This window comes from Rhinopithecus bieti, unplaced genomic scaffold (assembly GCF_001698545.2).
Source record: "Rhinopithecus bieti isolate Rb0 unplaced genomic scaffold, ASM169854v2 scaffold_14549, whole genome shotgun sequence".
Lineage (NCBI taxonomy): Eukaryota > Metazoa > Chordata > Mammalia > Primates > Cercopithecidae > Rhinopithecus > Rhinopithecus bieti.
In genome coordinates, this window is record NW_016808027.1 from 747,423 (window position 1) to 761,764 (window position 14,342).

The window sequence follows — 14,342 nt, forward strand, 5'->3', positions numbered from 1 at the left end:
TTTTCTTTTGAGATGGAGTTTTGCTCTTGTTGCCCAGGCTTGAGTGCAATGGCGTGAGCTCGGCTCACTGCAACCTCCACCTCCTGGGTTCAAACAATTCTCCTGCCTCAGCCTCCCGAGTAGCTGGGACTGCAAGCACCTGCTACCATGCCCAGCTAATTTTTTGTATTTTTAGCAGAGACGGGTTTCACCATGTTGGCCAGGCTGGTCTCAAATTCCTGACCTCAGGTGGTCCACCCACCTCAGCCTCCCAAAGCGCTGGTACTACAGGTGTGAGACACCATGCCCGGCTGCCTTTGTTATATTTTACTCCCCATTTTACAGTTTGGCTACCCTGCCATAATGCTCACAATGGAGTCTCCAAGTATTCTTCTTAAAGAAAACCAGTTGTTCCACTCCTCAGAGGCCCAAAAGGGGAATCAAGCCAGACAGACAAAAAGCAGCCTTAGAATTACTTTTTCCTCAAATCAACTGTCATCCAAACCCAATTTTACAAATCATTCGTAAATATTATCAGGCTGTAAGAACGATTTATTCAATAAATATTTCTAGGTGTCTCCTCCATGTCAGGCTCTAAAATAGGTGCTGAGAAGATAGAGAAGGATCAGAGGTTCCTGCTCTCAAGAAACCCAATCCAAGTGAGGGAAACAGACATATACATGGACAATTAAAACACGATGTAATAAGTGCTACTTTAGAGGTAAACACAATAGGAAGTAGAAAAACATAAAAGTGGCATCTGTCCAGATCAAGGCACCAGAGAAGGATTTTTGGAGAGAATTATTGAGCCAAAAGAGCTCCTGCCTCATATAGTCACAGGCTCTGCCTGGAACATTCGTTTCAGATAGTCACATAACGCTCTCTCAACTTCTTCAGCTCTGCTCAAACATCATCCAATCAGTAAGGTTTCTCTGTCAACTTCTTTGCCCCAGCCTATCTTCTTTCCTTGTTCTATTCTCCACACCACTTACCACATTTTGATGTCTCCTATGTTACATTTGTTTAATACATACCACAAAATGGAAGCTCCAGAAAGGGCAAGGGTATGTCTGTTTTCTTATTGCTCCACCTTGACACCTAGAACTATGCCTAGTACATAATAGGTACTCAACAAATTTTTGTTGAATGACTGAATGAATGAGTGAGCCGGATCTTAAAGAATGAATAGTGGGTTAGCCAACTGAGGGTGAAAAGAAGAAGGGTAGAGGACGAGGATGTGAAAAGCGTATAGGTGACAGAAAACAACCTATAGGTTCGCCAACTGAGGGTGAAAAGGAGAAGGGCAGAGGACAAGGATGTGAAAAGCCTATAGGTGACAGAAAACACAGAGAGTTGTGGGGCCTCTCAGTAGTTTAGTATGACTACAGTAAGGTGGAGTGCAAGGGATGGGGCAGAGGTGGGACTGAAGGGGTCGGTACAGTCCAGATCCTGGGAGGCTTAGATACTTTATTAAGGTGTTTATTCCACAGATGGGAGACCACTCAAGAGTTCTTGACAGAAGAATGGCACGATGATTTTAGACCAATCTTCCAGGAAGCTTTCAGGACAATGAACTATAGAGCAAAGTTGCACTGCTTTTGGTTACAGCCTCCTAGTGTCAATCAAGACAAACTTTTATCAATAGCATATGAATACTTAGTCACTTGTTCCTAACTTAAAGAAGGGAAAAGAACTATGGCTCAGTATCATGAGGGGAACTGCGGGAGTGGCCTTGCTGAGTCCAGAAGAAAAGCCTCCCTTCATTTCAATCCCAGGCTCTCAACAGCAGAATCAAAAGATAGGCAAGGGGAGACCATCTTCTCACCCAATACTAGAGCACACTTCTCTCCCCTCAATTCAGGCTCTCCTCCCTGGGAGGGTCAGGCTTTGTTTTCAGCAAATAATCTGCCTCTGAGCCAGGCTGGGGTAATGGTTAAGAACATAGGATTTGGACCAGGCCAGGACTATGTGACCTTGGGCATGTTACTTAACTTCTCTATGCTTCAGGATCCTCCCCTATACAATTCAGTAGAGTAGGTGATAGAAATAAAATGCTTAACTACAGTGGCTATTACAAGGCCTGTGACATAGTATGAGTGCAATATATGACAGTTAGTATTTTTAAACTACCAACTAATGTATATTCTAGTTTTATTCCTTGAATCCTGTGGATAACAATGACAATAATAACAATTACAACTCCCTTTCTTAAAAACATTTAAATCCCTCTTTATTGCTGAAAGAGAACATACTTTAAACTCTTAACACTTTAATTAGAAGTTAAACCAACACTACTACCATCAGACAACATGTGACTATTAGTTAAATTTAAACAGGAATTCTCCAGGTGATAAAAAGAATGGATAGGCATGGAGCAGGATAGGGCTCAGAACAGGAAAGGAAGAGGCTGGGTGCGGTGGCTCATGCCTGTAATCCCAGCACTTTGGGAGGCTGAGGTGGGCAGATCACTTGAGGTCAGGGGTTCGAGACCACCCTGGCCAATATGGTGACACCTCGTCTCTACTAAAAATACAAAAAAAAAAATTGGCTGGGCATGGTGGCATCCACCTGTAATCCCAGCTATTCAGGAGGCTGAGGCGGGAGAATCACTTGAAACCAGGAGGTGGAGGTTGCAGTGAGCTGAGATTGCACCACTGCACTCCAGCTTGGGCAACACAGCAAGACTCTGTCTCAAAAAAAAAAAAAAAAAAAAAAGGAAAAGGAGAGGAAATAGGGAAATCACCAAAGGAGAAGCACAACTTGTCAGATGGGCTGGATTCATGTCTCAGCTCCATTTCTTGCTGCATGACGTTTTGATGGTTACTTAACCTCTAGATCTTGGATTCCTTGCTTATAAACTATGGATAATAATACCTACCTAAGCAGATCAATATGAAGAACCACTCAAAAGTGCTTTATAAATTTTAAAGTCCTGTTTTAATAGGTGTCTTTAATTATAAATTTTGATGTCTTCACAATTTCACTTATGCTTTATTATCACTACAACAATTACAGCCATTAATTTTTGTAATTATACTGATCGTGTTGATGACAGAAGTAACATAGATGGTGATTCTGGCATTGCCACCCAAACTATTTCACACAAATCAGGTGCTGGAAACTGGGGAGAGAAAAGAATCAGATATGGTCCTGCTCTGGGGTTCATTTAGGCAGAGAATTCAAATGATTAATTGCTGCTCGATATAATCACTTTCCCATCAAGTCCTCCCCGCTTTCTTACTGGGAGAGAGTATAGCCTAGCATGGACTCTGAAGTCTGACTTATCTTTGACACTTACCAGCAAGTCACTTTACTTCTGAGCTTCAGTTTCCTCCCTTATAAAATGGAGATAATACCGCCTACTTCTCAGGCTATAATAACGTAATTCCACAGCCTCCAACTAACCCAATGAGCCTCCAGTGAATCCCAGAAGGAGGCCTCCCTATCTTATTTATTCACTCCTAACAAGTAACATTTAAGGAGCACCTATCACGTGCCAGACCTTTGAAGATCTGTAGTATAAACCACCTCATGGTATATAGATGGGAAAACTCAGGCACAGGATGGGGGCAAAGCTTACTGAATGCCGCTCCACAGTAAAATCTGGACCAAGACCCAGGTCTCCTAAGTTGAAACTGAAGCTCAGGGATCTTTCTGCCGACCAGAGACCTCTGGTAAGAAGGGGTTTTCCAGTCTCAGTCCCCTTTCATCTCTGCAGTGATAATTCTGAGGTTTAAGTTAGGCTTCAGTGAGAAAAATAAAAATAGGACTAGCCAAGAATACTCCGGCCAGGTCAGATCCTAGCGGACAGGGTGGCTCTGTCTCAATGATCCAAGGCTGGATTTCCCAAGCGCAGATGGTCTTGCTCAACCTGTCCCCACAGTTGAGTCCTCCTCGGGGAGCTCTCCTGTCTCCCAACCCCGCTCACCTGCACTGGACCCCGGCTCCTCCGTCTCTGTCGGTGCAGAGCTGGACGCCGGGGGTTCTTCCATGGGGCGCGGGGACAAGTTCCCAGGTCTCATTCGCCGAAGCCTGGGAGAGGCACCGGCCCCAAGGCTGGGGAGACGGAGACAGAGGAGGATAGAGAGGAAGAAACAGCAGAGACGGAGGACACGGAGACAAACCCCGAGAAGCGAAGAGCTGGTCGACTGCCGGAAAGAGGTAATGGCAACGAAAGAGGCGGACGCAGGCTGTAGTCCGTGGCGGTTGGGGCCAACCGTTGGCCTCCTCCGCGAGCCCGCCCCGTCCCGCCCCCTCGGCGGTGCCCCTCCCTCCAGCCCGCAGCCCGGTACCCACCACTGCACTGGACCAGCACCACCTCTACCCTCGCCAGCTCGGCTTAAGCCCTGGGCCTACCTCAGTTCCCAACGGCCGCTTCCTCTCTTCAGTCCCACAGCCTCGAGCTCTTATATTGGTCTGTAGCTCGGTATCACCGCCTAAAACTTCCCCGGACAGCCTGAGAGTTGAGCAAAGGTTCCAGGCCTCAGAGGGTACCCTACAAAAAGGAGGTCCAGAGCATTGGCTATCCTCCTTGCAAAATATGAAAATGAAAATGTATTCATATGTATAATTTATGTGTGTATATACACACATTTACATACACAGATTTTTCACATAGCACTGAGTCCATTCTTTTGTTTCATAGTACCTGAATTTAAGCCCTTCTCTCCCCAACCAAAGAGGAAAGGACTGATCTAAGGTCATTTTTTATCTGGGACTAAGTATAACATAAAGGAAATAGGCTGGGCCTGGTGGCTCATGCCTGCAATCTCAGCGCTTTGGAAGGCCTACGTGGGAGGATGCCTTGAGCCCAGGAGTTGGAGGCTGTGGTGAGCTGTGATTGCACCACTGCACTCCAGGCTGGGTGACGGAGAGAGACCCTGTCTCTAAAATATAAAAATTTTGAAAAGAAGAAATTTTACAAACACCAATAAAAGGAAAGACAGACTGCTAACTTAGAGGACATAAAAATGTAAAGCTTCCGTAAATTTGAATTTGTGATATTTTTTCTCATTAAAAAAAAAAAAATCCTGTGCTGAGACAGGGAACATACAAGATGAGTCTGGAACGTCGTGGTGCCGTAAAGAAAGAACTCACAAAATGATGAGGGTTCTTTGAAAGAACATAGGAGCCAACCTCAATACAACCTGCTGTATTTTTCTAAAAAAAAAAAAAGGCCTAGAACCAGAGGCCAACTCAATCGTAATAAGCCCAAATAATGGAAATAATGGGTCTTAAACTACTATTTTGTCCCCAAAGGAACTAGGATTCCATGGAAAAAATGGCTGATTTTAGGTGCAGGGAAGAAAATGTATAAGATTAGCCTAGAACATCTTGTCTTAACAGAAAGCAAGAAAGCCATAAAAGACTATTTCAGGACATGTCAAAAGAAGAGTCAATTTGAAGGTAATTCCACTGGCCAAATATGGAAAAATTAGAACATCAAAAAGAACAAGGACTGCAAAGAAAGTTCATATTGACATATGAAGAAAAAAGTCACTTTGGTCACCTCAGAGTTTGCTAAGGAAAGCAGCTTTTTATTCTGCCTTTCCTGTACAAACCATATTTCTGGGTAACTAAATAGTTGATGGGGAAAAGTTCTCCTTCATGAAATAATTAACTGACCAATGCCAAGTGAATGATAGAATGTCATCATTTTGTCCTTTAATGACAAAATGAATTTAATGAATCTAGACAGCAATTATCAATAGCTACTAAAAGCTACACCCTTATTGCTCACCTTTTCTTCCCTTCCTACTTTCCCACCTCATTATGGCACTCCCTGCATCTCTCACATATACTACTGCCCTCAGATCCTGGTCTCAGAACTTGCCTCTGGGAGAACTCAAATAAAGACCCTATACCAGGAGATAAGAACAACAAAACAGTAATGAGTTAAGGATCTCACTTAAGAATGTAGAAAAGGAAGAATAGAATAAATCCCAAAAAGGTAGAAAAGGAAATGATGACAATAAGAACAGAATAAATGAAACAAGAAGCAAAGTACAATAGAGAGGACCGACAAAAGCAAATATTAGTTATCTAATATATGTAATGAAGTGGACAAACCCCCTGGCAAGACTCATTTTTAAAAGTTATAAATGATATTAATGAAAAGGAGACTATAAGTAGGGATAAAACAGATATCAGAAATAATATTATACAAACTTCATTCATTAAGTTTGAAAATCTAGATAAAGTTAATATGGTTTTAGAAAAAGTTACCAAACTAAGATATAGAAAATGTGAAGTCTTACAACTATTTAAAATCTCAATCAGTAATTAAAATCTGTTCACAAAGATAACACAACTATCCCAATTATTCCAATCTTGTATTTCCTTCATTAATAGAAGCAATGTAAATTGGTACAGTCACTTTAGAGGAAAATTTAGCAATACCTAGAAAAGTAAAAGTGTATATCCTCTCCCACCAAAGAATCCCACTACCTGTATTAGATGTATCCATACAAGAATGTTCATAGCAGCAAATGTTTAATAGTGAAAATTTATAAAAGACCTAAATGTCCATTAATAGGGTAAACTGTCATGTTTAACAGTATACAGCAGTGAAATAGAATAAATTGTAGCTACAGGTATCAATCTAAATTACCTTCACGAACACAATATTGAACAAAAAAGCAAGTTGCACAATACAGAGAGAATGGTACTTGTGCAGATTTACCATAGCAGGTCTAACAGTGCTGTCCTTATAAAGGCCTGCTTGCAAGGTTGGTGTTTTTTGACTGGTGTCTGGAAACCTGGCTCTCAAGGTGTTCCCAGTCACCAGTCAAGTGAAAAGGGTAGTTGACTATGCAGACTGTTTGAATGCAGTATGATTTATGCTGGAAACCTGCTTGCTTTCTAGGGGTCTTTATTATGTGCTACGCAGATGGTGCCCACATGACCAAATCTCAATAATCTGTGGGTACTCTCTAATGGGCTCCCTGGATAGAAACATTGCACACATGTTGCTGCATTTTTGTTGCTGGGGCAATGTGGGCTCTTTGCAATCCCTCATGGGAGGAAGAGCACAAGGAAGCCTACAAATGGATTCCTCCAGACTCTGCCAGTGTCCTTTTCCCTTATGATCCAGATATGTGTCCTTATTACATCGAGGAATAAATCTTAGTCATATATGCTGAGTCCCATGGGTCCTCCTAGCAAATATCTGAACACGGGGTGGTTTGGGAGACTCTCAATCAAAAACCACATATAAAGTTTAAAAACAGGTAAAACAATAACCATATATATCATATAAGAGCTCCCAAGGAGGTAAAAATAAAATTAAAAAATCACCATATGTCTCTACATATCTGTATATATCCATATATATAATGGACACATATGTATGAAGAAAATGCTTAGGAATAATAAATACCAAATTCCAGGTAGTAGTTACTTCTGAAGGTGCAGGAAGTAAGATGTGATTAAGGATACCCAGAGGACTTCAATTCTATTGGTAATATATGTATTTTTAATGCAGTAGGTTCACAAGTATTCATCTTATTATTCTTTAAGACTTATTTGTCTGAAACACTTCCTTTATAAAAACTGGGTCACTCAAGTCCTGGGGTTCTTTTTTTTTTTGAGACAGAGTCTCGCTCTGTCACCCAGGCTGGAGTGCAGTGGCTCAATCTTCACTCACTGCAAGCTCTGCCTCCTGGGTTCACGCCATTCTCCTGCCTCAGCCTCCCGAGTAGCTGGGACTACAGGTGCCCGCCACCACGCCCAGCTAATTTTTTTGTATTTTTTTAGTAGAGACGGGGTTTCACTGTGTTAGCCAGGATGGTCTCGATCTCCTGACCTCGTGATCTGCCCACCTCGGCCTCCCAAAGTGCTGGGATTACAGGCGTGAGCCACCGCGCCCGGCCATCGTGGGGTTCTTTATCAGACTTCTTCAAGTTCACAATCACCAACTCTGTGGATCTCAAATTTTATAGACCCAAAGCTAATATCAAATCTTTCTAAATTATTTGAGGTAAACTCAGATGGTCTCATCTTATGCCTGAGACAGTGAAGTTAAGGAGCAATTTCTGTATTTGGAGGTAGAGAATCCTGGCTCCAATCCTCTCTTCCCACTTCCCAGCTGAGTGATCTTGGCAACTTATTAAACTTCTGTGCCTCAGATTCCTCATCTGTAAAATGGCCCAAGTCCTCATTCATGGCTCAGTTTTCACTTCCTGTATGAAGACCTCCCAGACCTCCATGGCAGAACAAATACTCCTCTTCAAGCCCCCATAGCACTTTGCACCTCCTTCTATTGTGCTGAGATTGTCTAAGTGTCTCAGCAGACTGTGAGCAACTAAAGTGAGGGGATCAGGCCTGGCGCAGGTGTTAGCAGAGCAGAATTATGTAAAAGTTTGAAGGAAGAGGGATGCAGAAGGGTATTAAGAAGTAATGCGATCAAGTAAGACGGCACAGGAGTATCGGGGGAACTTCCTGTTACAGAAGTTAGGGAGCTTCCAAGATATGGGACAGGCAGAAGTAGGAGTGGGGCTGTCAAGAATTGTGAAGGGTCTGAGATTTTTATCTTACCTGCAAGCTAATAAGGTAGCCTGTTACTACCTGTAAAAAGGATAGTTTGTTACTTACAGCAATAGCAGTAGCCAGAGTACCAGTATTTGTGCCAGTTCTGAGCTCCAGTTCCCATATGATGACGCAGAGAGTCAGATGATACCTCCACATGCAATGGAGTGCACTAAAGGAGAGGAACTTTGAGCGTAAGGAACTTGAATCTTCAATAATGGGCAGTGGGCATGTGCACCTTTTGCTCTGATACCTTCTAAGGTTGTTTGCTATACAAACATTCCTGGACAAAAAGTCTGGAACAAAGATAGTCAGTGTCTCTCTTTGCAAAATATGCAGAAATGCTAGAGACCCATGAAAATTGTCTCCCAACAAGATGTACCTTTCATTTCTGTGCCACCATGAGTATGCCACTCCACCTGTCACTCTGATTAAACTGACAGAAACTGGAACCAGGTCCATTAAAGTCTTTTATAACATTTAATTAAAGATACTATCAACAGAACTCCATGTAACAGGATCAGACCAATCAGTATTGACTTCAGTCATATCCAAGGGCCTGTATCCAACAAAGTGGGAAAAAAAAAATCAACAAGCCATCAGGATCTACCTTAGAAAGTCAAGTGACATTCTTGAGTTTCTGTATTGACCTTGTACTTGGTCTGAGACATTAATCCAGTCACAGTGGGATGTATTAGTGATTGCACTGACTCCACTTTGGCCCACAAAGAGGAAGAGCAATTCTGTCACCCATAACCACCCGGGCCAATGAGTTGAGGCTGATTTAAGTGCCATCCAGAGCTGAGGTGGTGTCACTGATGACTACAACTAAAGTCAAGAACAAATTCCTTATCAACATTTCCAATAGGATGACTCTCAAGATAGTGATACTGTTGGGAGGCAATCTGCCACGAGCCCCGAGTGTTCCTGCATTTATGTTCTTCCTTCATATGAATTTAAGGCTGTGATGATTCTTCTTGGGCTGTACCTCAGTGTTCTGTTGGCAGTAAGCTACCTTGAAATGAGCAGGTTTACCTATTGCTCACTAAGTTTTGAGGACCCTACCCCCACCACCAAGCTTGGAGTCTGCATTTGTAGGCATTCATCTAGGCCTACCTTGTGGCACTTTTGGGGGTGTAGGCCATAAGGAGAACAGCTTTGTGTCAGTCAGCAAAGCCATGTATTTACTTTCAGTTCAAGTGGCTACCTACTTGGACTCAACAGCTAAAGTTTTTAGCTCAAAGTTCTATATCTTTATTGCTGCCATCATTTATTTCATCTTTGGGAAATCATTCATCAGCCTTGGCCGTACTGCCTTTCAGCTGGAGCCATGAGCTTGCTGCCTCATTGTCAAAACATCCTCCTGCCTCCTGCCCAGAGACTGAGCAACAACCTAAGTACAATTTGGGCAGCATGGTTCAATCCTACCTCTTGCTCCTTAGCCTCAAAATATTCTCAGGTAGGACTCTTTCTTCAGGTGGGACTTTTCTCAGGACTCTTTCCTCCTCCCTCACTTGGGAATATCTGATTTGCTACCAGATCCCAAGGAATTTCTTTTATCCCGTAATCCAGCCCATGAAAGGCCTTTGTCCTTTCTCTTCTAGAAAACCATGTTGGTCAGGATCCAATTTTCATTACTAAAACTTTCACATCTGTGAATTTTATCCTACTTGTAAGCTAACAAGTTAGCCTGCTATGCTTTCATGGATGTTGCCAGAAGACATGAGATGCCTGGGTCAGAGACAAATAACTTTATTACTTATGGTATAGCCAGCAACATGAGCATGTTTGCACCAGCTGCCCATGGCCTACACCCCACAAAGTGCCACAGGGTAGACCTAGATGGATGCCCACATATGCAGACCCCAAGCTTGTGAGGGGAGGGGTGCTCAAAACTTTCATAGTAAGCAACAGGCAAATTTGCTCATTTCAAGGTAGCTTACTGCTAACAGAACACTGAGGTACAGCCCAAGAAGAATGGTCAGTCTTACATTCACATGAGGCAAGAATATACATGCAGGAACACTCACAGCTCACGGCAGATTGTCTCTCCCAAGTTTCTCTTTCTCCAGTGGCTCACCTTTGACAGTATTAATCAACCAACTCTGGGGCACTAAGAGCCTGACAACTACTCAATCCTCATCAATTGCTTCCCAGAACAGTTTGTCACAGGGAAATCCCTCTGAAAGGGCTATTGCTCCTTTATAGCAGCCAAGAAAAACCTGAGACTTTTCCTGTTGTGTCGGCATGGGTCTAAGCCTGGAATGATAGACTGTAGGAGGGGGTTGGCTCTAAGACAGCCCAACAGTTTCCATTCTTCCTTAACAAGCATTATGTACCCTGAATCCCTCTATGCCCAAGTGAATAAACCAAAGTTCTAACAATTCACCTGGTTTCTGTCCACAGGAGTAAGGAATTTCCCTTCTTTGAAGCTCATGTAAGTACGTGTCTCTGTGACTGTTATCTGAAAGGAGAAAGAACCCGCTGCCTATACAGGAAGAATGTTAGTAGCAGCAGTTAAAATGGGGCAGATCTGAGGCTGAATGCCAGATTAGTGATGAAGTACTTCTTTCTAGAAGACAGTAAGCAACAACCAGGACATAGTTTCAGCAACCGTCTTTGAATCTGTTCCAGGAACTCTGGAACCACCTCCCCAGTTCCTTATTAACAGACAATGATGTGTGTATGTATTTAAAACATTATTCTCAGACGGGGACCATAGGGTGGGTTGTTAGGAATACTCTAATTTAGTAACAAAAAAGGCTGTCAGTGGGGACAGGATATATTCTAAAAGTCTAAATTAACGTGCTATTAACAGTTTTCTCTGATGACTTCCACCATGGAGAAAAGGTTTGGGGTGTGGGTAGGGCTAGCCAGGAGTGGAAAACGTAGAGTTAGTGAGAGATGGGGCTCTAAGCTGAGGAGGAACTTGGGTCCAGAGAAGAACACAACTTGTGTGTATGCAAACAGACTTTGCATCTTCTTCCATTCCCCGAAATTGTTCTGAAGCAAAACTTGTTTCTACACATACATAAAAGCATGACAAACATTAAATACACATTAGCAGCTGAAATTTGCAAATAATGAAAAAACATTAGGATCTTTTTCCACTGTCCTCAGTGGCCTTCTATGTTCTCAAAAGAAGTCCGTCTGAGGTTAAGTGTGAGGAACTGAGAACTTCACTCATGATGATGCGATGGGTGTCAGGGTTTCCTGGTAGCAAGGCTGTTGCAGACCTACTAGAGGGTACAGAGCAGCCCAGCAGCATTCTGGACTGGGCTGAAGTGGCCACTCCGTAGATGGATGTGTCAGAAGCTGGCCAGAGACTCTACAAAGTGTGCCCTTGCTGAGGCTTGAGCCTGCAGAGGGTACTGTTTGTTCATGTGATGAAACACTTCTAAAATGCCGCAAGTGAAAAGACAGGGGACCAATTGCAACATGTAGCTGGGCTGATAACCCACTTCTTCAGCAAACCTAAACTGCTTCAACTGGTTTCTGGAGTCAGGGAAAAACCTTAAAAGAGATCCATGTAGTCCAAGAAGTCTCAAGCGGGGCTTATAGGCACCTTTTGGGGATATGGCACCCAACATTTTTTGTAATCGTAAGAGATGTTTTATATTTCCCGGGGGTAAGGAGTCTTCATAATCTCAAAAGAATACATTCTCTCAAACTTTTTTTTAACAAGAGACTTCACCCTAGAAAAAGAATAGGATGTATTCAAGGTCACAAATTAGAAAAAAGTTGCCAACAACCCAGGTTTCTTGTCTCTCATTTGAGGACCTATTTTCTTCCCCTCTCTTCAATCCACATTCCTTCCTGGAATAGTGAAAAAAACTGGGGAAAAATTATGATCAATAGGGAATTAAAGTAAAAACACTTATACTAAGAATATTATGTAGCTATTAAAAATGAGACTGACCTGGCCGGGCATGGTGACTAACGCCTGTAACCCCAGGACTTTGGGAGGCCGAGGCGGGCAGATCACGAGGTCAGGAGATCGAGACCATCCTGGCTAACACGGTGAAACCGCGTCTCTACTAAAAATACAACAAAATTAGCTGGGCTTGGTGGCACGCGCCTGTAGTCCCAGCTACTCAGGAGGCTGAGCCAGGAGAATGGCATGAACCTGGGAGGCAGAGCTTGCAGTAAGCCGAGATTGCGCCACTGCACTCCAGCCTGGGTGACAGAGCAAGACTCTTAAAAAAAAAAAAAAAAGAAACTGACCTATGTGTGTGTGTATATATATATATACAGGGGTTATCACCCCAGCTACTTGTTGCAATTGGTCCCCTGCCTTTGCACTTGTGGCATTTTAGGACAGTTTCTTTTATATATGTATGTCAGACTTTTTTTTTTTTTTTTTTCAGACGGAGTTTCGCTCTTGTTGCCCGGAATGGAGTGCAGGGATGAAACCTCGGCTCACCGCAACCTCCACCTCCTGGTTCAAGCCATTCTCCTGCCTCAGCCTCCCAAGTAGCTGGGACTAAGGCATCTGCCACCATGCCCAGCTAATTTTTTGTATTTTTAGTAGAGATGTGGTTTCACCACGTTGGCCAGGGTGGTCTTGAACTCCTGACCTCAGGTGTGACTTACCTGTCTTGGCCTGCTAAAGTGCTGGGATTAAAGGCGTGAGCCACCATGCCTGGCCTCAGACTCATTTTTAATAGCTGCATTATACACACACACAGGGAAAATACCTAAGACATATTAAGTTTAAAACACAAATTACAGGACATATATCAATATAATTCAATTTTTGTTAAAAAAAAGTGTATGTGGAGATACATATTTGCATGTACACGTAAAGAAAAAAGCATATTGGGGGAACTCTAAGGGATCATCATGGAGAGGTTATTCACTGTCTCTATCTGCAAGCCTTGAGACCCCTGTGTCTAACAGTACAGTTGGCCCTCTATATCTACAGATTTAACCAACCATGGATTAAAAATATATTTTAAAAAATAACAAAAAAATAAATAAAAAACCAATACACTATAACTATTTATGTAGCATTTACATTGTATTAGGTATTATAAGTAATCCAGAGGTGATTAAAAGTATATGGGAGGATGTGTGTGGGTTATATGCAAATACACTACACATTTTATATAAGGGACTTGAGCATCCTTGGATTTTGGTATGCTTGGGGATCCTGGAACCAATCTCCCACAAATACCCAGATGACTGTAACTCCTCCATTGTAAAAATACACTTATCTGGTTACATGCTTTCAGAAACTTTAAGAAGCTCACGGATTAGGATTATCACCTTGTGGGAGGGAAAGGAAGCAGAAACCGGAAGCTCAGAGAGAATTCTGCAACTTACCCAAGGTTTATAGGAATGAAGAGTACAGAATCCAAGGCTTTAACTTTCTGTCCAGTGTTGTTCACAATTCCCTACTATGTGGTGTGAGATAGGACAACCTTCCCAAGACACACAGGAAATGCGATAATGGTAATTTCTTACAAACTAAATATAGTGTTGGGGACTAGGCTCAGTCGGATTTTGTAAATCTGCAGGGAAATTCCTAAAGGTCAAAGGATCTTGGCAAGCACCCAGGTCTTCTCTGACCATACTGGGAAAACACTGGAAAAACTGCTGTTTTGTCTCTGCAGGACCACAAACTCTGAAGCCAGACTCCCCAGGTTTGAATCCCAGTTCTAACACTAGCTGTGTGACAATTATTTAACTTTTGTATCTCAGTTTCCTCATGTGTAAAATGGGGATAATAACAGTATCTACCTCTTAGGATTGCTGTGAGCATTAACACATGTAAAGTACTTGGAGCATTTCTGACACAAAATAAGTACAGAATGTTGTTATTATTGTTGTTATCA

General features: G+C 42.6%; 1 protein-coding gene and 1 long non-coding RNA gene across 5 annotated transcripts in view; one reads left to right on the forward strand and one right to left on the reverse strand.

Annotated features, from left to right (window-relative positions):
• The window catches only part of NEU3 (neuraminidase 3), a 22,339-nt gene extending 17,933 nt beyond the window's left edge, over positions 1 to 4,406 (reverse strand). The window contains exons 1-2 of one of the 4 annotated variants that reach the window (XM_017885246.1): positions 4,336 to 4,364; positions 3,908 to 4,035 (exon numbers count right to left, since the gene is read on the reverse strand). In XM_017885246.1, coding sequence (XP_017740735.1) covers positions 3,908 to 4,001 — 94 coding nt within the window. In that variant the 5' untranslated portion in view covers positions 4,002 to 4,035; positions 4,336 to 4,364. Of the gene's footprint in view, positions 1 to 3,907; positions 4,036 to 4,335 lie in introns of those variants that run through there. The other 3 variants (XM_017885249.1, XM_017885248.1, XM_017885247.1) reach the window with 3 other exon arrangements.
• LOC108537627 (uncharacterized) lies at positions 4,097 to 12,953 on the forward strand. Its single transcript, XR_001887869.1, has 3 exons — positions 4,097 to 4,140; positions 10,912 to 10,942; positions 12,873 to 12,953. It is a non-coding gene; the product is annotated as an uncharacterized LOC108537627 (long non-coding RNA).
• Positions 12,954 to 14,342: the final 1,389 nt, after the last annotated feature.